The 26301-nt window shown below is 50.9% G+C and overlaps 1 protein-coding gene across 3 annotated transcripts in view; it reads right to left on the reverse strand.

The window, feature by feature from the left end:
• Positions 1 to 19: 19 nt before the first annotated feature.
• mprip (myosin phosphatase Rho interacting protein) overlaps positions 20 to 26301 on the reverse strand; it is a 37179-nt gene continuing 10897 nt past the window's right edge. Inside the window, exons 4-25 of one of the 3 annotated variants that reach the window (XR_014639664.1) lie at positions 25456 to 25607; positions 24713 to 24797; positions 24053 to 24227; positions 22966 to 23437; positions 20483 to 20615; positions 18333 to 18419; positions 16015 to 16071; positions 15328 to 15396; positions 15099 to 15188; positions 14882 to 14991; positions 13848 to 14439; positions 13106 to 13243; positions 9038 to 11713; positions 6717 to 6864; positions 6147 to 6264; positions 4735 to 4894; positions 4115 to 4222; positions 3492 to 3578; positions 2836 to 2998; positions 2335 to 2420; positions 1673 to 1757; positions 20 to 958 (exon numbers count right to left, since the gene is read on the reverse strand). Coding sequence is in view for 2 of the 3 variants with exons in the window: in XM_084485884.1 (XP_084342010.1) it covers positions 887 to 958; positions 2335 to 2420; positions 2836 to 2998; positions 3492 to 3578; positions 4115 to 4222; positions 4735 to 4894; positions 6147 to 6264; positions 6717 to 6864; positions 9038 to 11713; positions 13106 to 13243; positions 13848 to 14439; positions 14882 to 14991; positions 15099 to 15188; positions 15328 to 15396; positions 16015 to 16071; positions 18333 to 18419; positions 20483 to 20615; positions 22966 to 23437; positions 24053 to 24227; positions 24713 to 24797; positions 25456 to 25607 (5778 nt within the window). In the remaining variant the exon portion in view is untranslated. The remainder of the gene's footprint in view (positions 959 to 1672; positions 1758 to 2334; positions 2421 to 2835; positions 2999 to 3491; positions 3579 to 4114; positions 4223 to 4734; positions 4895 to 6146; positions 6265 to 6716; positions 6865 to 9037; positions 11714 to 13105; positions 13244 to 13847; positions 14440 to 14881; positions 14992 to 15098; positions 15189 to 15327; positions 15397 to 16014; positions 16072 to 18332; positions 18420 to 20482; positions 20616 to 22965; positions 23438 to 24052; positions 24228 to 24712; positions 24798 to 25455; positions 25608 to 26301) is intronic. The other 2 variants (XM_084485884.1, XM_084485885.1) reach the window with 2 other exon arrangements.

A 26301-nucleotide genomic window follows, 5' to 3' on the forward strand; every position in this document is an offset into this window, starting at 1 on the left:
AAGGGAGCCAGGGTGCAAAAATATTTATTGCTAATAAACAAGTGGGTGTACATTTGCTGTATATTTACAATAGAGTACATTGGACTGGGAATGTGAGGCAAAATTTTTTTAAACATTTAAATAAATACAAAGGGACTGCCACTGCGTGCAGGAGGGGGGGTGGGGAGTATAAATCTTTATATATATTCATATCATAAATCAATCCCGTCGCTACAGACTAAGCAGTCACCTTTCCACCAACCATGGACCTAAAAAATTAAGTTTAAGTCTGCAACGTTGTTATTCCCCGCTTAGAATCCAACCGCTCAGACGATGAGGAAACCAACGTGGCAAATCTTTAAAACCTTTGTCATCTTCCAGGTGAGCGTTGTAAGTTTCATAGCCTGTTTTTTTAAACCAGCAGGATCCTGTGTATGTGCCGTGATGGCAGCGCAGCGGTTTGGGAGAGCTTCAATATGTGCATACCGTCCCACCTTTAGTCACGAGTATTACTCCATCGTCAATAGTGTAGTGTGTGTTGCGTTTATAGCCACAATGGGACAGGCGCCCCTGGCTGGCAACAGTCTACGCAGTAGCTTACACAGTTATGGTTTTAGTGTACGCATTATAGACGCTGGATTAAAAACAGCACACAAACTATTTACAGTATGGCCCAAAAAGGAAAAGTGAAACGAAAAAGTCACAGTTACTTTAGTGCATGGAATGCAGACTCTATAGACATCAAATTCAAAACTTCATACCATGAGTTGTCTAGGATACAATATTTTAATAAGACATTATTTTATTTTTTGTGACCAGTGTGTAGTGTTCTCTAATAATTACAGAGCTAAAAGGGGACGACGGGGGAGCCTGTAGGACGCATGCAGCTAGGTGTAGGCAGGCGCTGTCAGAACTCCTTGGTGTCCTTGTTGTCAAACAGGTGTAGCCTCTGTTCCGCCGTCAGCCCTTCCTTTAAACTCTACAAGGACAGAGAGACACAGAGAGAGAGAGAGCGAGAAAGAGAAAGAGAGAGAGAGAATGTTAAACATGGACTATGACTCATCACACGAAGAGCCCCGCTATGTCCCAGGAAGCCGGTGGGTGGAGGGTCATGCTTTATCACGTGGTTCATTGACATGCTTTTGATGAACACCTTCGACGATCCCGATGGTATGAGTGTGGCTTCACCCCGATGACTCACACCATGAGTTTGACGTCGTAAACAGAAAAGATGGGGCAGAATGTTTAAACTGAACTGTCTGCACACAAACAAATCAAACACATGAGACTGTCGCATTGTATTCGGTACATATTGTCCCATCGGTCAAGCAAAAACACACACACACAAGTTAGACCAAACGAACATCAAAGTCATGAAAGGGACTCTGGGGGGGGGTTGCGGGGACTTGCAGGGTGAACCAGAGGCCGACCGACCAATCAAAACAAACCGGGCGGTGACTTAAAAGAAGAAAAAAAACAACACAAAAACCGTGAAGCACATGAACGGAAAAAACCCCAAGAGTTAGGAGAAAACAGGCCGGCCACGTCCAGGAGGAACGCCGTGACGCGGGTGAGGGGAGGCGGTGAGTGCATGCGGACACGGAGACCATGTGGGGGGTCTGGGTATGGAGCCCGGTGCTTTCTAGAGGGTGCAGTGGTCGTTGGTGGTGGGTGCGTCTCCGGTTCGGTTTACCTAAAAGGAGAGGGGCGGGGTTGCCTAGGAGTCACCCCTCCTCCCACTGGCCCTAACTGTCCCAGGGCATGTCCCGTTTCACGGACTGGGGAGAGAAAGAGGCGGGGATGGAGACCGGCGCGTGAGTAGTGGTGGTGGTGGTGGCCGGTTTGATTCAGTGCTTACCTGCACAGCGTTTTTTTTCCAGGGTACTGTGCAAGCGCAGCCTTTGTCGCCAACAGAGCCAACGACCAAAACAAAGGCGACTGCCAAAGTGCTTTTGGTCATAAATCGAAAATGTATTTTTATTTTATTTATTTATTATTTATTTTTATTTGTATATATACACTCTTGTTTCACACTCTTTTCCCACTGTACTGCTGGTCACTCGTGAATTTCTCCTAAGGGAGATTAATAAAGGACTATATCTATCAAAGGGATTTTAATTGTGTTTGTTAAGGTCCGTATTGGCCTCTAGATGGCAGTATACAGCAATGCTTTCATTTTCTCTTGTTAGTTTTTGGTGACCTCTGGTGGCGAACCGTTCCCTTTACACCACAACCTGTAGCAGAAACTGCATCAGTGACTAAGAGTATAATTCAGCCTAGGTTGTTGCTCCAATAATAATAACATGGTGGGCAGGAGTCAGGTGGAGGAGGAGGAGGAGGAGCGAATCAACATACCTTTGACCTCAAGGTGCGTTCTGAGCGCTTAGCCGCTGCGGCTGCCATTTTAAGGATGTCAGGGTTGCTTTTGGACTTCATGATGTCTGTGGGACGAGACAAAAGAGATGCAGCCAGCCGTTAAAGCACACAGTAGACTTACTTGCAGGAAATAAAATGTGTACTATCGTATAGCAGTATATCTACAGAATCACAGTTCATATCAGAAGCATCACAATCTGAATCTCTTTATTGTCATTGCACATGGTACAATGAGATTTAAATGCCATCCAGACGGTGCGATTCACAACAACACATTTTAAATATATAAGAAAAAAAAAAATATATATATATATATATAACAAATAAAGATCAAATATACAATAACAAATAATAATACAGATAATAAAAAAATACAGATAATAAAAACAGCAGCAGAGGTAAAAGCTACTGCACACTAGTGTTTGAACCTGCACTCAAAATACACCATCCTATCGCGACGGCCCCTATGGGAGGCTGTACCGTATCCGCCCCGCTCCACCTCCTCCAGCGAGGGCTCGCCCAGGGCCTCGTGGGCCAGCTGCAGCTGGTCCCGCAGGCGGCCCAGGTCGCGCTCCGCCTTGGCCTTGACGATGCTCAGCTCTGTGTAGATGTCCTTGTACTTGTCTGTGGCGTACTTCTTATCCTGCAGGAGAGAAACACACCGCTCAGGGCTCAGGGGGCGAATGGTGCCAATGGATGTGACCATTTGCCAAGTGAATACTCTTTTTTTTTTTTTTTTTTTTTTGTAAATTGCTTGGTCACTATATTTTCCCTCTCTAGCAGTTCAAAAATAATTCTAAAAAGGTAATGTTGGACCCAGCCCACTGCTGGACGGACAAAGGGACCAAGTTATACGCAAGCTGTTACGGTCATGATTATCATGACTCCTTGCCTTGTGCATGAAAGAAAAGTGTTCATATTAGTTTAAGTGTTAAAAAAAAAAAAAAGACCATACTAACACTATACCGCACTTAAGTATTTGTAATTAGTGGCTTGATATCAATTGCACGCTGACTTGTTCCCTGTTTTCCAAATTCAAAGTGTGGATATTGTCGGGGAACGAATGGTATGACGCCTCTTGCTTTTTGTGACTGGAAGGTCTGGAGGTGAGGGGAGGGGAAGGGAGGAGCACTCACTCTTTGGGCGGCCTGGAGCTCATCCTTCAGGGAGTTGATCTCCTGCTTCAGGTACTGGACCTCAGACTCCTTCACCCGCAGCATGACCTGGAGGACAGAGTGACGGTCTCAGTGACTCCACAGGAACCCCACAGGAACCTAACCGGGCGCCGCAGAAGGCCTATGGCTTTGGGTTCAATCGTTTGTCGCCCGTGTTTCCGCTTCATGTACTGTTAAGGTCTTATGTTTTGCATTTCAACTATTCATTAAAAAAAAACAAAGGGTTAGGGTTTAACTGCGTACAGGATAGTCTCGCATCCTGATTTACAAAACAATCATTTGCTTATGGCGAATATATTCACCAAGTGTGTCACTGAAATGACTTTCAACGCGTTAAGGCTCAGTTATGGTTCCACGTCGATGCAACGCAAGATGGTTTACGGACCCTCCTTGGGTCCACCGCACCAAAATTGTAACCTTCCGTCGAAGCGGTGATTGGTCCACTCACTAAATCCCGACACAGAACTGAAACAGGTTCACGACTGCGTCTAAGCGTCTGCGTGGTCGTTGCGTTGCGTCGACGTGGAACCCCCCCCCCCCCCCCCCCCCCGAGTGAGCAGTGAGGAGCCCGCGGCGCGCCCTACCTCCAGCTCGTACAGCTCTTTCCCCTGCATCCCGACGCCCGAGTCCCCGTCCTCGCTGGCCATGGAGCGCATCTTGGTGATCTCTGCAGCCAGACGGTTGTTCAGCTCCTGCAACACACAGAGAGACAGACGGTATACAACACTGTGGCATCGTGTGTGTGTGAGCATGTGTGGGGGGGGCTTACATCCAGAGCGTTCCTAACCATTAAGGGGGTTATGTTTGGGGGGGGGGGGGGAAATTAAATACATATACAAACAAGTGCTAAATGGACTGCATTTATAGAGCGCTTTTCTAACCATTAGCCACTCAAAGCGATGCACCATACTGCCAAACATAAACCCACTCGTTAACACACCGAGGGCGGTGGCAACCATGCAAGGTGACAGCCAGCTCGTCGGGAGCAGTCAGGGTGAGGCGTCTCGCTCAGGGACACACAGCCGGGGATTGAACGAGCCGGGGGATCGAACCAGCAACCTTCCGGTTACCAGCCAACCCTGCTCTAACCTCCTGAGCCAGATGCCGCCCAGTGTTACGTTAGCAGAGGGGAAATACAGGAGATCTAAACGGCCAACGTCTTCCATCGCTGCCTGGTTTCCGGAGGGGGGGTGCGCGTGCCTACCTGGTTGTGAGCGTTGAGCTCCTGGTTCTCCCTCTGACACTGCCGGAGGGCCTGCCTCTCCGCCTCCAGCGCCTGGGCCAGGTGGGCGTTCTCCAGGCACTTCTGGGAGTACTGCTCCGACAGCACCTCGATCTCCCGCTGGAAGGAGCACAGCTCTTCCCTGCGACACACGAGTGAACGCGACGTTAGTGAATGAATGAACAAACGAACGAGCCCCGGCGCTCGTTTTCCGTTCGGTCCGGTGCACGGCTCAGGACATGGCTTCTTCTCTCTCGGTCCTTTGATTGGTCCCCGTGTTTGACATTCGTTTACTGCATCGACGCATCGCGTCTGCTCTGTGTTTTTCTTACGTGTCCGAACAGATCAACGTTGTTTGAAGACTAGCGCATTACCCGGGGAACACGCGCACACACGCACACACAATTCAGGATTAGCGAGCCAGCCAGCAGTTGCTGACAAACGACTTGTGCTGCATAGATATGGATTTGCCTTTAAAATTGTTTATTACCGGCCTCAAGCCATTTCAACACAGATGATCCATTTCATCCACAAGGGGAGTAAAAACCGCTGACTTCAGCTTGAGCTGAGACAGCCAAAGCTACCTGATCTCAACCCCTGCGAGACTACTTGTATATGTATAAGCTTGGCTGTTGTTGCGTCATCTCATCCCTGCTCATATTAGTATCAAGTATTCATTCGCCAAGCCTCAACAACCTGCAGCTGCAGCCTGCTGGGGCCAACTATGTGTTTTAGCACGCAGAAGGGAGGCAGCCGACGGTCCACACCTTGCACGCGGCCCGCGTGTTCCAACTGGCAGCAGAGCATCCAAACATCGAAATGTCATCAACGCTGATGCCCAATAAATAACACCGGCCATTTTAGAGTCGAGCACAGCGGGAGTATCAGGCTCGCGCCGTTACGAATCACATCAACAAAACACATGTTTTCACTTTGTGTCAATGGCGGATGATTAAGTGTTTCCCGAGATGAATGATTCAAAATTAACTGTTTTGGTTCTGCATCAGGTTTCGGTGAGCGGACCGATCACAGCCCTTGCTGCTGCTGCTGCTGCTGCTGCTGCTGCTGCTACGTCGCCTCGACGCAAGACTACATTTTCTTGTGAGGCGCGCGTCAGGCCCTCGCGGTGGACGGGCAAGGAGGGTCCACGAGGACGTAAACCCTGCAACCCATGAAAATACTGGGATAGCAACCCAGTAGCATGCGGTCACCCAATACAAATGCGAATGCCAGGATTGACATAAACACCATCTAGAGAAGACCCGAGCAAGGACTCAAAATGAAATCAGCAGAAACAGACGCCGTGCAATGGGTGCGTCAGCACTGGCGTGAATGCACCCTTTGACCGGAGCTAGTGGTGGCGGTTGCAGAGCGGTCAGTCAGGCTGGTCTTACTCGTGTTGTCTGTGGATCTCGTCCAGGTCTGCGTTCTCGGCGTGGTTGTTGGTCTTGCGGGCCTTCTCCAGCTCCTTCTCCAGCTCTGACCGATGGGCATTCCTCATGGCTTCTATCGCTGTGTGGGGGGCAGAAAAAAAAAGAATGGGGTTTCTAGCATATTGTTTTATGAATGAATACATTCAATTTCGAAGAAAAGTAAAGAAACAAAACCACTGCATGTCATGTCTGGTTTGAATATAGCATGCGTACGTTCTTATTTTTTTTCATGAATATTTCACTTTTTAAATATAATCTATTTTACATGCATCTACTTTTCCAGACTAAAGAGTGCCAAACTATTCCCTAAGTCTCCCTTATTCTTCTTCTTCAGCTGATCCGGACAAATAAACAGACGCATGGGCCCAGTCAGGAGGGGGAAAGGATTACATTGTCTCATCAATCTAGCCTTGACCTTCTGACCCCAGTAGCCCTCAGGATGAGTAATGAAAAACCTGATGACCCGTTGTGATCTGACCACCCCCCCCACCCCCCCCGCCCGCCCGCCCCCTGACTCGTGTGGCTACTGACCGGCGATGGTGGCGGCCGTCTCCTCGGCCAGCAGGCGGTCCTTCTCCTCCTGGAGGTTCTCCAGCTCCCTCTGGTGCTTCCGCTGCAGCTCGTCCACCACCCGCTGGTGGGAGTCCTCCATGGCGGCGAATCCCCGCTCACATGTGGCCTACGACACACACACACACACACACACGCACACACACACACACACACACACACACACAGAGAGAGGAGGGGTCGCCACACCAGGGTCCAGCGTTAGTGAGAGTTCACCACCATAAAGGTCGCTCTCCCCCCCCCAGCGGCGGGGTCAGAGAGGTTCCCCCCAGGCGGCGGGCGGGGGGGGGGGGGGAGAACTTCCTCGCCGGTGGGAGGAGCCAGCAACCAGGCCATCCAACTGGCGATGGGGAACGACTGCTACAGCTGCTTGGCCCGTGGGCGTCGCGAGCGTGCGAGTGCAGAAGTCTGAAGTCTTTTTTTTTTTTTTTTACGAGAGGTACGAGACATGTCGAGAGGAATGCTCGGGGCGGAGCGGGAGACACGAGTATGCTGCCGATGATTACCGACGCAAAGCGCAACGCGCTCGGCTAAACGGCTCTGGCCGTCGTGAAAAAAAAAAAAAAAAAGCTCACAGTAAAACAGGAGCCTGGTGTTTGTGTCGGTTGACTGCGTTCTCCAGCTATCCTGTCTTGTTAATTGCCTCTAGGCCGGCAAAAAGGAGATGCATACCATCACGGCAGAGTTGGCTAGGGGTCTGGGGAGGGTGTACAGTGGCATCCCTGGATTTGTACGCCGTTGCAACAGAGGGACATTTCTGGCAAGTCTGTCCGTGTCAAAGACGTAGACGCTTGTCTGGCCAGCACAATGGTCTCGGAGGAAAGACGTCTAATCACTTTGATCAATGCGCTCTTCAAAAATGGGCATGCATATGCTAGGAAATTATACAACCTTATAGTCCTTCTGTTTTTCCTGAGGCGGGGGATTTGGTTTGGTTTTTTGGCCAGCTCAAACCCTAATCACTGAAACAGGCTGCAGTCCGTGACCCACCGGCGCTAATCTGCGTGCTCATGTAATGGTGATCCATAGCCTGCCTAGTCTCACTTTTCCCTCCCCCTCCCCCCCTTGGCCTCCTACAAACAGCCATGAGGAGCAGAACAGAGGTTTCCAGTCTATTCTCCCAGGGAGCAAAGTCTGAGCAGTCTGGAACCAACCGGGAGAGACCAAGTTTGCCAGATCCCCCCCCCCCCACCACCACCACCACCACCCCCCCTACCTAGGTGGGCCACTTTCAGCCACAGCCTTGCGGTGAGCAGCACCTGCAGCACTCTGCTTGGATGCATGTCAGGGCCTGGTGTCTGTACGTGTCTGGGAGTTAATGAGCTAATTTCCTGTTAAAACTCGAACGGAGCCACTGGAACTCGCAAATCAGACATTCCAGACTAATTAGGTAGCTTATAGGGAATGATGGGAGCTAATTAAACGCGTTGGTTTAAGTAGTTTAGCTTAAAGTCGGTACATTAAGCACGTGTTTGCAGACCGTGCTACAACCCAACAGCCACCGATGGAAAGGAGCCTATTAAAAAAAAATTTGCTTACTTTGCATGAGTGCATAATTGAGCACGACTTCCATTTAAAATCTATTTTAATGAAACTTCCCTAACCCCTAACCTGCATGACTGACCAAATGCAAGGACAGAATATTGTAGAAAGAAAGAAAACTACACATTGGTTAGTGGAAAAAGAAAAATATGGCCACGTCACGAGGGCTCAAAAAGCTATCGGTAATCAATATTAATAACAACGTGGGGTGCATGAAAGGTTGTTCTGAAAGGTCGAACTCTTTGCCCTCAGCCATTCATCACTAGGAGGTGTGTGAAAAAGGGGTTAGGTTTGAAAAGCACATCCAGCTACAAAACAGAGGAACTCATTTCATTACGGCGCCGGCACAGATCTCTCCTCGTTGACCCATCACAGAGCTTAATGCAACGTCCCTTTCTTTTAATTCACCATTTGTGACCTCACCTATTCTACACTCGGCCGCCAGTGAATCCCGGACAAAATGGGTTCCTCAGCGCACAAGTACGACGGCGTCGATAAACACATGCACTGAATGAACAACGGACGGGGGGGATTAGCTGGCATGCAACACAGACGGAAAAATCGGTTTTCAAAAAACACAAGAGCAGGAGTCGGGTCGGGTTAGGAGGGCAAGAAAACGTTAAAGGAAGGAAGGTTTTGGGGAATAGCTCTGGGAGGGGGGGGGGGTGGACGCTACAAGGGAACACAAGGCATCACGTAACGGACGGACGACGGCGGGGGGGCAAAGGGGGCGCGTCCACCTTCAGGTGTTCCAGGTCTGTCTCGTATTTCCTCCGGAGGGCCGTCGCGTCGCCCTGCTGTTCGCGTCGCCTCATCTCCCCGGTCATGGCGGTCACTTGCGTCACCAGCTCCCGGATGCGCTCCTTGAGGTCCAGTGTCTGGGGGAGGGGGGCCTGGCCCGACGGCGGCGGCGGAGTCTCTCCGGACCCGTCGGCCGCCGCCCCCGCCGCCGCCGGGCTGAGCGGGGTCACCACGCTCCTCAGCTCGTCCATCTCGCCCTCGAACCGCCGCAGCAGGACGCTCCGCTCGGCGTCGTGCTTCTTCTTCATGTTCTCCATGCACTCGGTCAGCGAGTCGACCTCGTGGACGTTTTCCTCGGAGATGAGGCGAAGCGCCTCGCTGGCTTTGGCCACCTCCTTTCTCAGCGCTTCCGCTTCCTGCTCGTAGACGTCTTTGACCTCCAGCAGCTCCTTCCTGTGCCTGGCGATCACGTCCTGGAGCGCCATGGTTTTATCCGGCGAGTCGGTGGGCCCGTCGACGGTCGTCAACGAAGATGACGACATCGCTTCAGACCGGCGGTTCTGAAGGTCCGTCAGCTTGGAATTCAGATCCCTGTTGATGTCTCTCAGTTTAGGACAATTACAGCAGTCTAAGCTACCGGTGCCAAGCTCAGCCTGCCTGTGCGTTAGCTCCCTCTCGTTTTCCAGTTGAAGCCTAATGTTGACGTACAACATGTAAGCATCTTTGAGGACGTCAAGGAGATACTCTGAAGGAGGCTTCTGCTGGCCGTCGGAGTGGAAGGTCTTTAAAGCCAACGCACGGAGCGCATCGTCTTTTGACAAATCTATGGTTGTGATCATTTGCTTCAAGAGATGCGCCTTCTCTTCCAACGTTTGCCTCAATTCCTTCAAAATGAGAGCGTTCGTTTTCTCATCGAGCCAGGTGAACATGGCTGAAAAGTCAGCCTCGGTCACTGGAACGCCACGGTTCCCATCCTCATTTGCTGGCGGGCAAAGCCTACAAGTCAAAAACAACAAGCTCTTCTCTGCCAACATACGTACTGCGACGTGCCTTCCAAAGTCCGGGCTTGTGCCTTTGCCACTTTCTTTGATAGTCAGCAACTGACTCCAGAACTCTGCCTCCAACACCAGCCTTTTCATGCGTTTCTGATTGACCGCGCTCTGCTCTTCTTGGGAAGAGCAGAGGTAGTCCGTGACAAGTAAAGTGCTTTTTAAATCACCGAACATTTTCTCAACATTAACATCAACATGTCCAAACATCTCTATGACCGCACGGAGGGCCTCAGATTTCATCCCAATATCGTTTACCACCTGCTTCAGAAGTCCTGCTTCAACAACTTGCTTTTCACACGTCTGAATTGCCTCTTTGCTTACATGCGCTGTCGGTTCACCCCTACCTGCGTTCATCTCCACTCCTACTCTCTCTTGTAGCCTCCTAATCTCGTCTCCCGCCTCTCCCAGCTTTTGCATAACAACTCTTTCGGCTTCCTCCTTCTGGACCATCAGCTCACTCTTCTGCACCTCTAACTCGACGCATCGTCGCTCCGTGGCCTCAATGATTGCCTCCTTCTCGTACAGCTTTGCCTCCGAGGCCTCGAGCAGCTCTTTGAGTTGCTCCGCGTTCAACCGCATCTCGTCCTCATCCTCGTCGCCGCCGCCGCCGCCGTCGTCAGAAGTGGCCGCCTGGAATCCAAGCCCCTTCAGGGTGGCCTCCCGCAGCTGCAGCCTCTTCTCCGTGTCCCTCAGGGTGGTCCCCAGCTCCTCCAGGGTCACCAGTGCCTCGTGAAGCCTCTGGGCCCGCTCGTTCAGCTCCCGCTCGTAGTACTCGCGGTCGATGGCGCTCGCCTGGTTCTCCGCCAGCTCGGCCCTCACCCGGCCCAGCTCCTCGGCGACGAGACGGTGCTGCTTGCCGCCCTGCAGCTCCGCCAGCTCCGCCTTCAGCCTGTCGATCTCCCGGTCGGCCTCCGTCAGCTGGTTGACTATCTCCTGGTACCTCTGATTCAGCGCCCCGTTTTCACCGGTGAGCAGCTCCACTCTCTGGGCCAGCATTCCCATCGCCATGTCGTTCGTGGTTTCATTCGAGTGCGTTTCCATTTTCAGCGAGGGCCCGTAGGCGCTGCCCGGGCCTTCGGACTTCTGCCTCTGAGCCTTCCCGACCATGTCCTCCATGGTCAGGAGACGCGCTTCGTAGTCGCGGATGCTCTCCCCGGCCCTCAGGAGGCTTTTCCTGATGGTTTCATTTTCCAGGTCTTGCTGATGCTTCCACCGCCCCAGCAGCTTCTGGTAGTGACCCTGCTCGCCTAGCGCCTGACTACAGCTGTGGCACTGCAGCAGCCTCAGCAGGCCCTGAAGACTCATCGGCGCATCCGTCATCAAATCCTCCAGCTCCTGAATACCGTCGGCGCTGTCTGACAGCAAGAAGCTAACGGTCTTCTGGACGGGTTCTGGAAGGGGACCGTCTAAGGGGGCGTCAGGAGGGGAGGGGTCCGCGTGCGTGAGGTGGGAAAGGGAGAGGCCAAGCTGTGCTTGCATATTGCGCTTTTTCAGCTCTTGCAGCTGCAAAAGCTCCTTGGTCTCCTGGTACTTCTTTGTCAAGCTCTGCGCTTGAGAACTAACCAGCTCGGCCCTCTTCATCTGGGGCGCCAGATCAGCCTCCAGACCCATAGGGTGCTCCAGCTTGGAAAAGGGGGGACCAGACAGTTGGTTAACACACAGCAGGGGACACACACACACGCACGCACGCACGCACGCACGCACACACACACGCACGCTGGCCAATCGTTTTTCTGTGCAATTGTTTTGCTCTTAACAAATACAGCCCATCACCTTATAAACATTTAAACTATATTGATTCGACAGGACATATCCCGAACATAATGTGTCAATAATGTGAATCAATGTAATGATTGGAAAAAATCTGTTCCCATACTCCCTAGTAAGGCCTGGATGTTGTAAGTTGAAAGAATTAGGAAAGATGTAATTCCCAGGGTTAGTGAGTCACAAGAGAGCATGCGGGTCAATAGGTTACACATCATGGGGTGAGAAATGCAGTATTAGTTTCAGCTGAACGCTGTACACTACGAGATCGGGGGCATAGCAGGTCCTATCACAAAAACACATTCTCCTCCCAGCTTTGCTCCAAAACTCGCCTTGCATCAAAGCATCTACTCCTCGGCAGAGGTGCAGAGAGCTGTACCAAGGAAACTAACATGTGACGTTCAAAACAATTCTTAAACGTCAATGTGGATTCACAACAATTGTAGGATGAAATAGTTTGTAGAGTAAACCGAATTTGGCAGAAAAACTCAAAGAGATCAACCGGGGCAATCTCAATTAAAAATAAAATCCTGTATAACTGCCAAAAGAGCAAAACTGCGACAGTTGCGACAAACGCTTGTGAAACACCCTATCTTAGCAGTTAGACGGCCGGTAGAGAAACATGGATGGACTAGTGGTTAAGAGATGATGGCGATCTGGCTTCCATGCAGATAATTAGGAGACGAGGCAAGAGGTTATTCATCCATCATACACGTTTGGTGCAACCGTCTCAACAGCAGAGGCCAGTATGCGGTTACCAACAGCAACAAAACACACTGAGAAAGGAGGACGATTCCGGCTTCCGTTGTCGACGGCGTATTAGAGCATGAATCTGCTGGCATGGCATGACAGCCACACTACGAGGTCCTACGAAGGAGGCAAGAGACACGGTAGTCTAGGGGGGGTAAGCCAAAGCATCAAGATATCAACGTTTACTTTCTCCACATGCAAAGAACTCATGCAAACGGGCACAGTACGCTGTTGTCGTCGCTCTGTAGCTCCGACACCCCCCCCGCCCCCCCGCCCCCCGTCGGTTTCAATGGTTTCTCACAGTAAAAAACAACACAAAACATGCAAGAGCGGTTACGAAATGGAAGGAAAACATTGGTGGTGGAGCGGTGAAAATGAGTGTTCATCAAACGACTGGGGACTCCCTGCGTATAAGTGTGCCGTAACTGTGACTGTGTGCGAAGTGCAGTGCTGAAGGGTTTTGGCGCGTGGAGGATCATAAGTCGCGCTTTGTAAACTCACCGGGGAGATGTAGCCGCTGCGGACGTCGTGCTCCCGCTCCAGGGCCGTCCGGAGCTGCACCTCCAGCTCCTGCTTGTGCTGGCTGGAGTTCACCAGCTGCTGGTGGCAGCCCTCCAGCTGGGTCTTCAGGTCGTCCACCTGAGGGTGAGGTGAGGGAGGCAATGGGGGGTCAGTATGGGAGCCACGGCGTCACACGCGACCCCGTGTGTTTGATTCCCCCTGAAAGATTCGCTCGGGGGAGGCGTCGCATGATCCTCGTTTGATCTCGTTTCCGAAATGTAGCACTCGATGCAGGTTTGCTTATTTGACGAATATGACGCACTTCTCATGATGCTTCTGGGTTGTAGCTTCATGGTTGGATGCACTTATCTTTGGATGAAGGTGTCAGCTTAAAACAGTTATGTAATGGTCCTCATAACGTGTATTATATAGATACATAGACTTAATGACGCGGTTGCCTTTTGCTCCAACCCTACTACGCATTGCGTCAATGGAAAACTATGATTATCTCGAATCACTGCGTCCCTTGGACTTTGGCTCCTCGTGAGGTCAAGACACTGCATACAATCTAAACGAGTGACATTTCGTTAAATGTCCTCCTCCATACATAATGTCTTTCAAGCTCTAAGGGAAAAAAAGTGATCCACCACCGCGCGGCCGCTCATCCAACAACGTTGTACAACATGCGAGTACGGCCGCGGGGCGGGGGGTGTGTGTGGGGGGCGGTGGGAAGGGGCCTCACCCCTTTCTTGTAGCTCTCCAGCAGCCTCTCCAGCTCCGCCGTGTCTCTGGGCTGCATGGCCACCGGCAGAGGCACCCGCTTCTCCTCCCGCAGGGGCGTCTGCTCCACCTGCTGCCAGTGCTGCTCGATCACCTCCTCCACCCTCTGCTTCCTCTCCGTCGGCCCGGCGCCGGCCACCTCTGGGGGCACCGCGTGCACCGCCGCCTCCGCCGTCCCGCTCTCACAGTCCATCCGTCCCCCCTCCTCGCCCCCGTCCGTGGGGGCGCCGACCGCCGCCGCCGTGTCGTACCTCTTCCTCCTCTCCTCCCGCCGGCGGTTGCGCTCGAGGTCGGCCGTGTCGCCGGCGAGTCCCTCGGCCTCCTGCGCCGCCCGCTGCTGCGCCAGGGCCTGGGCGATGGGCCGGAACTCAGCCCAGTCGAAGGTCTTGGAGCGGCCCTCCCGCCGCCGCTCCGCCGCCCGGCTCTTCTTGTGGCCCGGCGCCACGTCGCGCTGCTCCGCCGCCGCCGAGGCCTCGGAGGCGGGCGAGTCCTGGGCCACGTCGGGGCGGACCAGGCCGTCCAGCGCCGCGAAGGTGCCGTGATCTTCGGTCGAGCTGAAAAAAATATTTCATAATAAATGAATTAATAAAAAGGTGGACAATTTTGAAATAATTTACATTTAGGGCGTTTAGCAGACGCTTTTATCCAGAGCGACTTACAATAAGTACATTTGTCATAAGAAGTGAAACAATATATCGCCGTCGGTACAGTAAAGACGTTCATAGAACCAAGTGCGAGTACTAACAAGTACTAACAGTACAAACAAGTACATGCTACACAACATGCATGCACAATACAATTAAGTACATGCTATAAGCCTGCATTAAGTGCAGTCATCAAGTGCCAGGACGTACAACAAACAACAAATCAAGATAAGATAATGATATGAATGCAATAATATGATCCACCGTAGAGACAGGTTTGAGACTGGTTTGTGAGTGTGTGTGTGTGTGAGCCATGATGGTATTCATGTGTGTGTGTGTGTGTGTGACCAACCTTGCTACGTCGGGGGCTGTGGAGGGACGGACGTTCTTCATGACAGCCTGTATCCAGTTCCTTCGGATCCCTGCGGTCATGGCGGACAGGGTGTGCACTCCCTCCAGGGTCTGGGGAGCAAAGGAAGGGCACAACAAGGTTGGCCAAAACAACAACAACAACACCACCAAAAATAATAAGGTTCTATTTTCCACAGCAAAAAAAAAAGATATCTTACGTGTATTTGAAAACCATAGTTTCGTTGAGCCTGGTATTCGGTGACGTTGTAGCAGGTGGACAGCTCGATCTCGCCGTCCAGGTCGGAAGCCTGTGGAAGCGCAACAGAGTCAGTCTAACGTGTGCGTCACGTCGCCCAGGGCTGAAGCACAACAGAGTCAACCTGAACTGGGTCGAAGTTGAAAGAAGCGCGGCTGATTTGAGATCACCGCAACGAGTGAGTGTCTCACCTCTTCAGCGATGGAGTCCTTGTAGTAGCGCAGGCTGTGGTCTGTCAACACGAACCAATATTTCTTGCACTGGGAAAGGGAGGCGAGTCAACCAGAGTTCAAAGCCAGTGCTTTGTAAAAAAAAACAAAAAAAAACAGGCTGCGGCTCCGTGCAGGTTGGAGCCGCAGGTTATTAGGATGTTGAGCCACGGTTACAGTCACCACTGAATGTTAACCACTGCAGTGTCGTATCATATAGAAATGTGTAAAGATGATCCAGGCCACAACCATATATATATATATATTTTTTTTTTCCACTGATACAGGACTGCTTGGGCCACAGTATGTAACACACATTCTTCAGACCCACGGCTCAGACTGAACGCTTGAACTCCTCTTAACGAGTCTGAACTGTTGGGAAGGTTCCCACGACGTGAGCACGAGCTATCGCTTGAAAAAGTAAACATGTTGACCGTGTTTATTTCTCCTTCGGCCTCCATCTGGGGGATGCTCCCCCTCAGAACATTAAACACGTCCAATAAAAGTCTCACATACTTTTCATTGGACCTTTTCATTTTCAACAGGACTTTGACCTTAAGCATTAAAAAAAAGGATATAAACCACTTAGAGTGGATTATATTGATATTGCCTCTCGTATTGGTGGCAGCGCCCTTTAACTGGACAGGTCTGTCCTGGTCATTACTCTACCTGGCCGGGCTCCTCCAGCTTCACCATCCAGCCCTTCTTGAAGTTCAGCAGATCCGGCTGGAGGGGAAAGAGGAGAGAGAGGAGGCACGTTCACATTGAGCGCGAGCAAAGGAATCCGGATGCAACATTGTACCATGCAGATAAGAAATGCAAAAAAAAGGCACACGGTGTTGACTTTGGAAGCATGGGCAGATAAACACCAACACACACTCGTCGTTATCAAGGGATTCTTACCTTAGCGTTTTTATACAGTATTAAGAAGCGGGCAGAGTGCAAATTGCCTTAGAAACGGCCCCCCAGTTGCAGTGCAGCTCTAGCAGTACATACGTTAACGTTACCACGTGTAAACGTGTCACGTCGCTACTCAACACCTCTGCCCGTGTGTAGGAAAACGCCCCATGCACACCTCGCTGCGGTTAGAAGTTGACCGCACCAATGGGTTAGACGTTTCATTAAGCGTGAGGACATGAGGGCCGGGGGGCGACTTCTGATTGCATTGCTGTTGTTCTGCAACGCTCTAGCTGTGATTGCACAATCAAGTGCCGTAATTATATTGTAGGGGCCTGCTGTGACACCACACAGTGGATGAAAACACACCGACACACACGCACACAAACGTGAAATGTGACTGAAGAAAACAGCGGTAAGTTGAGTGAGCTGCATGGCCAACCAGGTCCATGATTTGAACGCCACACGCAATACACACCGCAGAGGCTGGATGCAACACACACACACACACACACACACACACACACACACACACACACACACACACACACACACACACACACACACACACACACACACACACACACACACACACACACACACACACACACACACACACACACACACACACACACTAAACGTAGCAGGGAGGTAACCTGAACAGAGGCGGGAGGAAGGGGGGCCAGGACTGGCCCGGGAGACGGGAGGAATGGCCTACGACATCCGCACACTTACGCACGCACACCCAGGCAAGGGAAGAAGAATTAGACTTACAGTAACACACGTTAAACAAGAACCCGATTACTGCCAAAACATTACGACATAATGATGAACGCAAACATCTTGGCACCGATAAACAGGCCTTTTCGGAAACGCACACGCCAGGGGACTAACGATGACAGGTTTGCATCGTGGCTCCGGCAGCGACGCAGCCTGCGTCACGTGATATTTATTGGCCGTTCTCATTTTCGAAAAAAAAGAGAAACAAAACCCAGAACGGGCGTCATGTGATTATGCCAGGAGGAGCACAGACTTTAATCCGTGGCCTGGTCTGCCCCTCGGCAACCACAACGCCAGGAAAACAACTCGCCACACTTTTAGGCAAAGCAACCCCTGAAGGTTACGGGGCCTGCTGAGCGGCTCTTGGAAGTCTCGCCGGCTAATTCTGTTACCCAACCTCTGCTGCAGCGCTGGCACCGGCCCATGCCTCCTTACCTGCTAGTCTCAGCATTAGCACAGAGAGGCCATTGTCTGAGGAGAATAACAACACTTCACCCACACCGGCGTATACAAGTCACATAATGTTATAATACCGTGGTAAGAGCGCTGTGCGGTATGCATACATACTATATCCTGAACCTGAGACTGTAAATGTTTTGAGCACCTATTATTGATCATGAGCACTAATGCAGACGATCAAATGATAAACTTTAAATCATAGGTCATAATCGGAGCAGGAAAAGGGAACCAAAGAATGGAACAAAACTGAAGATGAATAAAACGCACACGGCCGTGACCTCCGTGGCCTAACCTAAACAAAACGTGAGGACACTTCTGTGACACTTCAGATACTGTGAAGGAGGATCAAGGAAAAATCCAACATGAGGAATTACAGTAGTGCACATAATGTTATACACACAATGTTAGACTCATGTCTGGTTTGCACTAGTTAAGAACAGGATGGCTAGAGATAGCCTCCGTTTATTAAATGTTAAGTAGCTTGTAGATAATTTGGCACTTCAAGCCAATTTACTCTGATGTTTTCGTTTTCTCATGTCTGTAATTTACCGTCAGCGGTATCAAACGGTTAATCTTTGCAAGATCTGCAAACACTCTACACCCTACAGAAAAATAATCTGCTTCAGAAACTGAAACAGACGGAACTCCCCCTCGTACGTCCCCTCGCTGAGCAGAATAAACAACTCTCCTCATTACCCGTGTACGTCTACTCTAAGCCCCCAAAACACAGGGGGATCAGGAAATCCACTGGAAACACAGAGATAGACCCACGTTACGAGCCGGGGGACCCTGTGAGAGGGAGGGACAGGGTGACAGCGGTCCGGGGGGGGGGGGGGGGGGGGGTCACTCACCGTCATGACTGACTCTGTGGTCCGGCGGTCCAGGGACTTGGCTCTCCTCAGAGGGGGGCGTGTGGAGGGGAAGTCCAGGTCCTGATCCTGAATCACACATCAAAAACACAGCAATGAGAAACCTTCCATCGATTCATTCTCCACATTTAATCCCATCCTAACTTAGTAGTAGTAGTAGCAGTGGGTTGTCACCCACGAACCCTCAGAACATTCAAACCCCACACAGAAAGCCCAGCGTGTAAAGACCTCGAACACACAACCTCAATCAACCTGATGACAGAGGTCAGACCTTCTAGCTGTGTGAGGCAGCAGTGCTAACCACTCAGGAACCGCGTCACATCTGTCTGCGTGCAGTATCCTTTCGCCCGTTTACAGCGGCGGTAACGGAACTGCTGCGAGTGCGGAGGATAAACCGAGAGACACATGGCCAAGACGGAGCCATGGCGGACGCCCCTACGTTTCCCTGCGGTCCTGCTCAGTCTGAGTCACGTCACGGAGGTCTGTCCTGGGTTTTATGTTTGGGGTTATACAGGGGTATTACGGTGCATGGGGACGGGTGAATGTCAGCACCACGCCGTCTCTGTGGGAGGGCGCAGTGTGGCAGTGAACCGCGGAGAGGGAAAACAAACAGAACATGCTGGCAAAACATTACCGCCGGCTTTCCCAGTATCACCTGCGAGGAGGTGCAGAGAGCAATATCCAGCTTGGAAAAATTCCAGCATGTGTGTGTGTGTGTGCGTTGTGTGTAGACCGGGCATGAAAACTAGTGTGGGCAGATCTTCAGCAATCATCTGTGACACTTTATTGTGTAGAGCGAGGAGACGCACCATAAAAAGTGCCAAGAAAGACCGGGCGATAATAAACCAATGCCACGGTAGCCTTTCGTCGCCTCGTTAGCATAATATGGAACTGAGAAAAAGATTACGTCATCGCGTCATGAGGATCACGAGTTCAGCCGAAACACTAAAATTTGTTCTTCGAAATGCGTGCTAATCTGATTAGACCTCATGGTACATTTAGCCATTTCTCTTTTATCCAAGCGGACTAGGAAGCGACGAAAAAGTTTGAGATCTCCAGCCTGGGATTTGTTTCAAACGGGAACATTGTCACACACAATCTATCCTCATCCTCCCATCTGTTGTGGCTGAAAAGTGTTTTATTAAGGATCACGTGAAAGCTCAGATATTTTCAGCGGCCAACATAATTACATTTTTTTGTAATTGTCATCACCATCATTTTCGTTTTGCCTGGAAGCAGAGCGAGAGAGACGAGAGAGGGTGGGAAAAGGGAAGTGGAATCCCCCAGGGGATTACCACCACAGGATGGGACAAAACTGAAAATTAATAGTACCACCGTGACCTCTGTGGCCTAACCCAAACAAAACCAGAAGACACTGGGGGAGGATGAAGGGAAACCCCCCTAACGAGGAATTACAGTAGGGCACATGATGGTTAAACACACAATGTTGCAGCATGGACCACACACACACACACACACACACACACACACACACACACACACACACACACACACACACACACACACACACACACACACACACACACACACACACACACACACACACACACACACACACACACACACCAATTTTCACGTCAGTTTGTCACCAGAGGCAGGGCTGCCTACCCTGCCTCTCCGTGTCTTTAACTCAATCAATTACTGCTGAAGTCTCATCGGGGCTAAACGCCTCTTTAACCAAGAGTACCCCGATGAGCATCATCACCCAACAAGTCAAAACAGCAGTACTACCTGACGAAACTATGCAGTGGAAACGTGTAGACACACGGGTGTACCTGTCTGCGGAAGCGTCTGTGCTCATGGTGTACCTGTCTGTGCTCATGGCGTACCTGTCTGTGCTCATGGCGTACCTGTCTGTGCTCATGGCGTACCTGTCTGTGCTCACGGTGTACCTGTCTGTTGAAGCGTCTGTGCTCATGGCGTACCTGTCTGTTGAAGCGTCTGTGCTCACGGTGTACCTGTCTGTTGAAGCGTCTGTGCTCATGGTGTACCTGTCTGTGCTCATGGCGTACCTGTCTGTTGAAGCGTCTGTGCTCACGGTGTACCTGTCTGTTGAAGCGTCTGTGCTCATGGTGTACCTGTCTGTTGAAGCGTCTGTGCTCATGGCGTACCTGTCTGTTGAAGCGTCTGTGCTCATGGCGGCCCTGCCTCGCCGCACTCCGCCCGACCTCGGCCTCCTCCACCTCCATCTTCTCCGCGTTCTCCAGCTCCAGGGCCTCCAGCTTCTCGATCACGCCAGAGCGACTGCGATCACACACACACACACACACACACACACACACACACACACACACACACACACACACACACACACACACACACACACACACACACACACACACACACACACACACACACACACACACACACACGGTTTGGCATTCGGGATGCAACAGGAGTGTGACAAAATACAGAAAACGATGGCATCGCGAAAAGGACAACGTTTTATGGTCCGATATTCTCAACGGTGCTCAACTGAGGGAGGGTCACTGGAGCTGTCTGTGTGTGTGCGTGCATGTGTCAAAATCACGGCAGAGAAACAAAGAAACCAGCCGTGTTCGGGCTCACAGAAGACAATGACATCACTTCCTGAACCTACGGCAGCGTGTCAAGAGCCAGATGAAGGACGAGGAGCAGTGGAAAGTGTTGAAATCACTCGACTTCCAGCTCCAGCTTACCGCTGCCCCCGCTGGATTACACTGCCAAAGGAACTGTCCTTAAAAGGTAACACGCCACAGTGGGAAGGGGACAGGTGGACAAAGTGTGTGTGAGAGAGAGAGAAATGTTGTGCCTGTGTCGGTGCATGTGCCGAAGGAATGTTGTGTCTCCAACAGGATATTCCTTATCACTGACGCGGCCCCAAAACTATTCCTTTTTTTCCCCCACGGCAATAATTTTTTTCCTTCACCTCAAATGTATTTCCATTTGCCATATACACGCTTTAAGAGGAAAACGATGACCCCCTTGTTGGAAAATCTGCTTCCTTTAGAGTGTGTGTGTGTGTGTGACCTTTGACCTTATGTAGTAGAAGAGTGCCGGAGGGGATGATCGCGTAATGGGAAGAAGCTGGCCTGTGTGTTTACATCGTGTGTTTACACAGTGTTGTACTGTTCGTACAGTGCACTGTTTATACAGTGCATATATAAAGTATCTATACAGTGGTACTGGTGAGACAGTGTGTATACACAATATTTATTCACTGGCTTTATACAGCGCAAGTGTTTATACGGTGTGTTTAAAGTTTGTGTACACTCAATTGGAAAGCTAATAAAAATATGAAATGGGCAGGGAGGGAGAGCAGAGATATCTCTGTATAAGAAGAGCTGGCGAGCACAGGGGATGATTCAAAGCAGAGACTGACGTTTTCACTTTCAACCCACACCGCAGTTTTCATAAACCAGCCTCCTCCGTCTCTTTCCTTTTCCCCGTACTGAACGCACATCGCATCGCTAGGCTCCTGCGCGGGAACACTTTGTCTTTAAAACACTTTGTTGTCTTTAAAAGGATAAGGTTGTATCCGTAGCGTCACCTCGTCGTCGGGTAGACTTAAGCCAGCGTTCCCGGGGGCGGGAAGTAGTCACCCTAACCTTGTTGACCGGGGCTAAGAGGGCCGGGGGGATTAACTCGTTTACCCGAGAGAAGCTCTGGTGTTTTTCCAACCTCGCTGACCCTCTTGTGCAGATTTGACTGGTTCCATAAAGTTTGATAATAAATACATCGAGGACGGCACGGTTTCAAACCTTCTTAATACATATATTGGCGTCCCAACTATGAAACTGAATAGCTAATCGTCCATGATTAGGATCCGAGTCAAGATGCGGTGAACTGTATGAAAATGTAACAATGGTTTCGATTTGGAACCTACTACTCACTCCAAATAAGAAAAACTGCGTAACCAAATAACAAATAACGATACGTTTGCCGATATATTAAAATCTAATCTAACAAAATGCTGTAAATGGAGCACATCCACGTAAACACGCTAAACACTAACATCATAACTTTTACATGTTCTGTGTGAAGGATAGTAGCTCCTCCTGTTACAGTTTGTTTGTTCTATAAGCACATCATTTTAATGCCATGTTGCCGTGGCCTGAAGCGTTGCTGGAAAGGGTCCAAATCCTAAGGAGCTGCTCCACCCCCAGGACACCACGGTATATACATATTGAAAAACCGCCAATATATCGATGTTGTCATCTATTACCCCCCAATAGGGCTGGGAGATTAATCTAATTTTGATCATGATTTCGATTTTAGCGTGAATCGATCACCAAACTAATATAACAGCTGGATACCTATCTGGACATTATTTTCTATTTGACCATTTTGTGTATTTTTTTTTTAAGGGGAAATTTCAAAAGGTTCTCATTTACAAAGTGTTCTTTTTGGAGAGAAATGATGAATAAATGCATCATGTTTTCAAACTCAAATATAATCGTTTGAATAATCAAGATTACAATATTGACCAAAATAAAATAATCATGATTATGATTTGTTCCATAATCGAGCAGCCCTACCCCCCCCACCCCCCCCCCTAATATCGATACCGGCATCATCCCCTAACACCCAGCATCGGCGGGTCTCTACTACTGACCTCTCGGGGCTGAGGACCGACGGCCTCTGGTGGCGCTCGGGGCTCCTCACCCGGCTCCTCTTCTCCGCCTTGCGGGCCTCGGCCTCCAGACGGCGGGCCCGGGGCGTGTCGTGGTGGAGGCCGGCGTGGGAGTAGCCGGCGCCGGCGGTGCCGCGCTGGGCGGCCGGGTGGCTGTCGTTGCTGGTGACGGTGCTGCCGCTGGCGTCCGAGTCCAGGGAGCTGAGCGAGCCGCTGATGTGCGAGCCGTTGGACAGCAGCGAGCTGCCCGAGGGGAAGGGGTCGCTGGCCACCGGGGAGAGGCAGCGGGGCACGCCGCCCAGGCTGGAGCAGGAGCCCGTCGGGGAGAGCAGGTCCCCGCCGCCGCCGGGCGCCGGCACCGCCGCCGCCGGGAAGGTCTGCGGGGCGGCGGCGGCGGTGGTGGCGCGGTCCACCTCGTCGCCGTTCAGCGAGCCCGCGTCCGAGCCGACGTCTCCTGGGGGATGAGGCAAGGCGAGCGTCATGGTTAGTGTCACACATCACATCACGACGAATAGAGGAGAGAGTTCACCGTTCAGGGCACGGCGAACACGCAGGTTAATCCTGTGACCTTGGGTCATTTACGCCGCACACCGATCTGATGACCGCTTGCATTACACGGTGATGGGATTACGCAGACTCATTTAACCCGGGTTTAAAGATGGGTTCTACTGCCCCCACGTTTCCATGGGAACCCGCCCAGACAGAACCCAGGTATGCCCTTGAATGGAAAAAAAAACAGGCAGGTGCTCGGGGGCTGACCGGATTAAAGTGTGTGGGTTAACGACACAGCTTACACAAAGGGCTTGAGTGTGTCGTTACTAGAGAAGTCTGGTGATAACACAATAGTGGGGCGGCTGGTGGTTCTCCGGGTAGAGAGAGCACCATCAAGGCTTAGTCCTGATCGCAGTGACCCGAGTTTCGATTGCCGCCCGTGGTCCTTATTACTGAATGTCTTCCCCTCCATCTCAACATACTTTCCCGTCTATCTCACTATAATAAAGCATAAAAATGCGGAAAATAAATGTAAAAAAAAACAACAACAAGAATTAATAACGTTTCCTCTCCAGACCTGCAGGGGGCGGTAGGGCGCCCAGCGGTGACAGGTCTGCGGCGGACCACACGGTGGCCCCTTCCACCTCCCGCTGGCTCAGCTCCTCCTGCCAGATGATGGAGCTGGAGTCTGGGCCCGGATCCGCCTCGGGGATCCCGGAGCCAGTCACGGCTACCTTGGCCGGTCCGGGCTCCTGGGAACGAACATCAGCATTCCCGTTATTTTCGGGGAAAAAAAAAAGCGTGCAAGCTTTTAGCAAACTGTTTGAAACAAAACGGCAGTAGGGAGAAGTTGTTGAGAGGTTGAGAACCAACAGCGTCGAATAAATGTAGCCCATAAAGCCATTACAAAGTGGTAAATGGTAAATGGACTGCATTTATATAGCGCATTTTCTGTAACCAGTGGCCACCCAAAGCGCTGTACAATATTGCCTGACATTCACCCATTCATACACACATTCACACACCGACGGCGGCGTCAGCCATGCAAGGCCAGCACGTCGGGAGCAGTTAGGGTGAGGCGTCTTGCTCAGGGAACACCTCGACACTCAGCTAGGAGGAGCCGGGGATCGAACCACCAACCTTGCGGTTACCAGCCAACCCGCTCTATCCCCTGAGCTACTGCCGCCCACAAGTACACAGTACACATTAGCAGTGTGCAACCCGTCGGCGCTCGTACCAGGGTGGTGGCAGGCTCCACCTTGCGCTTCTTCTTCTGGTTCTGCTTGTTGGTCTTGGGGTACACCACCAGCTGCTCACTCCACCTGTCACCGAGCACACCGGTGGAGAAGAAGGAGAAGCTCAAGCGCCGGACCATGTTCCACTCCAAACTACAACCAGTAACATCAGTGTTGTTGGACCAGGGCCCAGACCCATGACTCAACCACTGGTTGCGTTTGGACCCTTGATGTCAGCACTTCCACCACCACCACCACCACCACATACTAGGGGTGTGCATCTCTCCAATAAAAGACGATTCGATGCGTATCTCGATACATGCGGTACGATACGATTCAGGAACGATAAATTTTTAAAGTGGAACGATTCGATTCAGTTCGATTCAGAAGGATTTCGATTCGATTCGATGTGGCACGGCTCAATTCGAGAGGGTATGATGCAATGGATTTCTTGTTGAAAGTGGACTATCATTTCACAAAATGAATTAACTTGTAAATGTGGCATTTCCTTCAAAAAGATTTATCAAAGACTAGAGAAGAAGTGTATTTGTTAGGGGTGTGCATCTCTCCAATAAAAGACGATTTGATGCGTATCTCGATACATGGGGTACGATACGATTCAGGAACGATAAATTTTTTAAATGGAACGATTCGATTGAGTTCGATTCAGAAGATTCGCATCTTTTAAATCAAAATCGATTTTCCGATTCAAATCGGTTTTTGTTACACCACCGCCGCTACATACCCATTGATGATCTCCTTGTTCTCCCCCCTGATGAAGTACTCCTGCTCGGGGGTGACGATGCACAGGGCGTTCTTCTGGCCCGTCTTGGGCTCGGCGTCGATCACGTCCGTGCACTGGTTCATGTTGACCGTCCCCTGGGGCAGGGTGCTGCGCTGTGGAGGGAGGGCAGGGGAGGGAACAACAACCTTCAGCATGGAGGGTGGCGGTAGTAGGTAGCCCCGAGGAGGACAGCGTGATGCACTGCATTGCCAGACGACCTTGTGAGTTGAACTGTTTGGAGATTAACCTTTGACGCATCTCTCCAGGATGTGCGGCTACTCCTCTACCCAAAACATCTGACTCATTGACAATGGCAATACGCCATTAAAATCCAAAGCTAGTCAAAAGAGGCTTTGTGTAATGGCGGGGCGGCGGGGGGGGGGCATCTTGAGGGACTTGCAATATCTTCTGGACAAACGTTCTTAACATAGATGGGACCCGGTGAGAAACAGACCACTAACCCTGACCGTGTTAATGCCATGTTTTTAACGGTTGACAGAACACCACACAGGATCGCCATTATTGAAGGCCATTTGGTCGGTTAATGAGAAGATTTTTCCAAACCAAAATACGAAAACACTTTTGGTAGGGGTTAACTTTATCCGGAATATTTCCAAGGCCTGGTCCAATGCATGTCTTAACAACTCTGAAGTCTGCCAGCCACCCTCTCCTTTAAAAACGAGCCTCTACTGTACACCCTCAAGTTATCTACAGGTCCCCATGGCAACAGCCTGGATCCATACAACTACGGGGCTTACCAAGTTAATAAGGAGTCGGGCTGTGTTTTATGTGGAGCGTCTTGGAATG

Source organism: Micromesistius poutassou (assembly GCF_964030765.1).
Source record: "Micromesistius poutassou genome assembly, chromosome: 21".
NCBI lineage: Eukaryota > Metazoa > Chordata > Actinopteri > Gadiformes > Gadidae > Micromesistius > Micromesistius poutassou.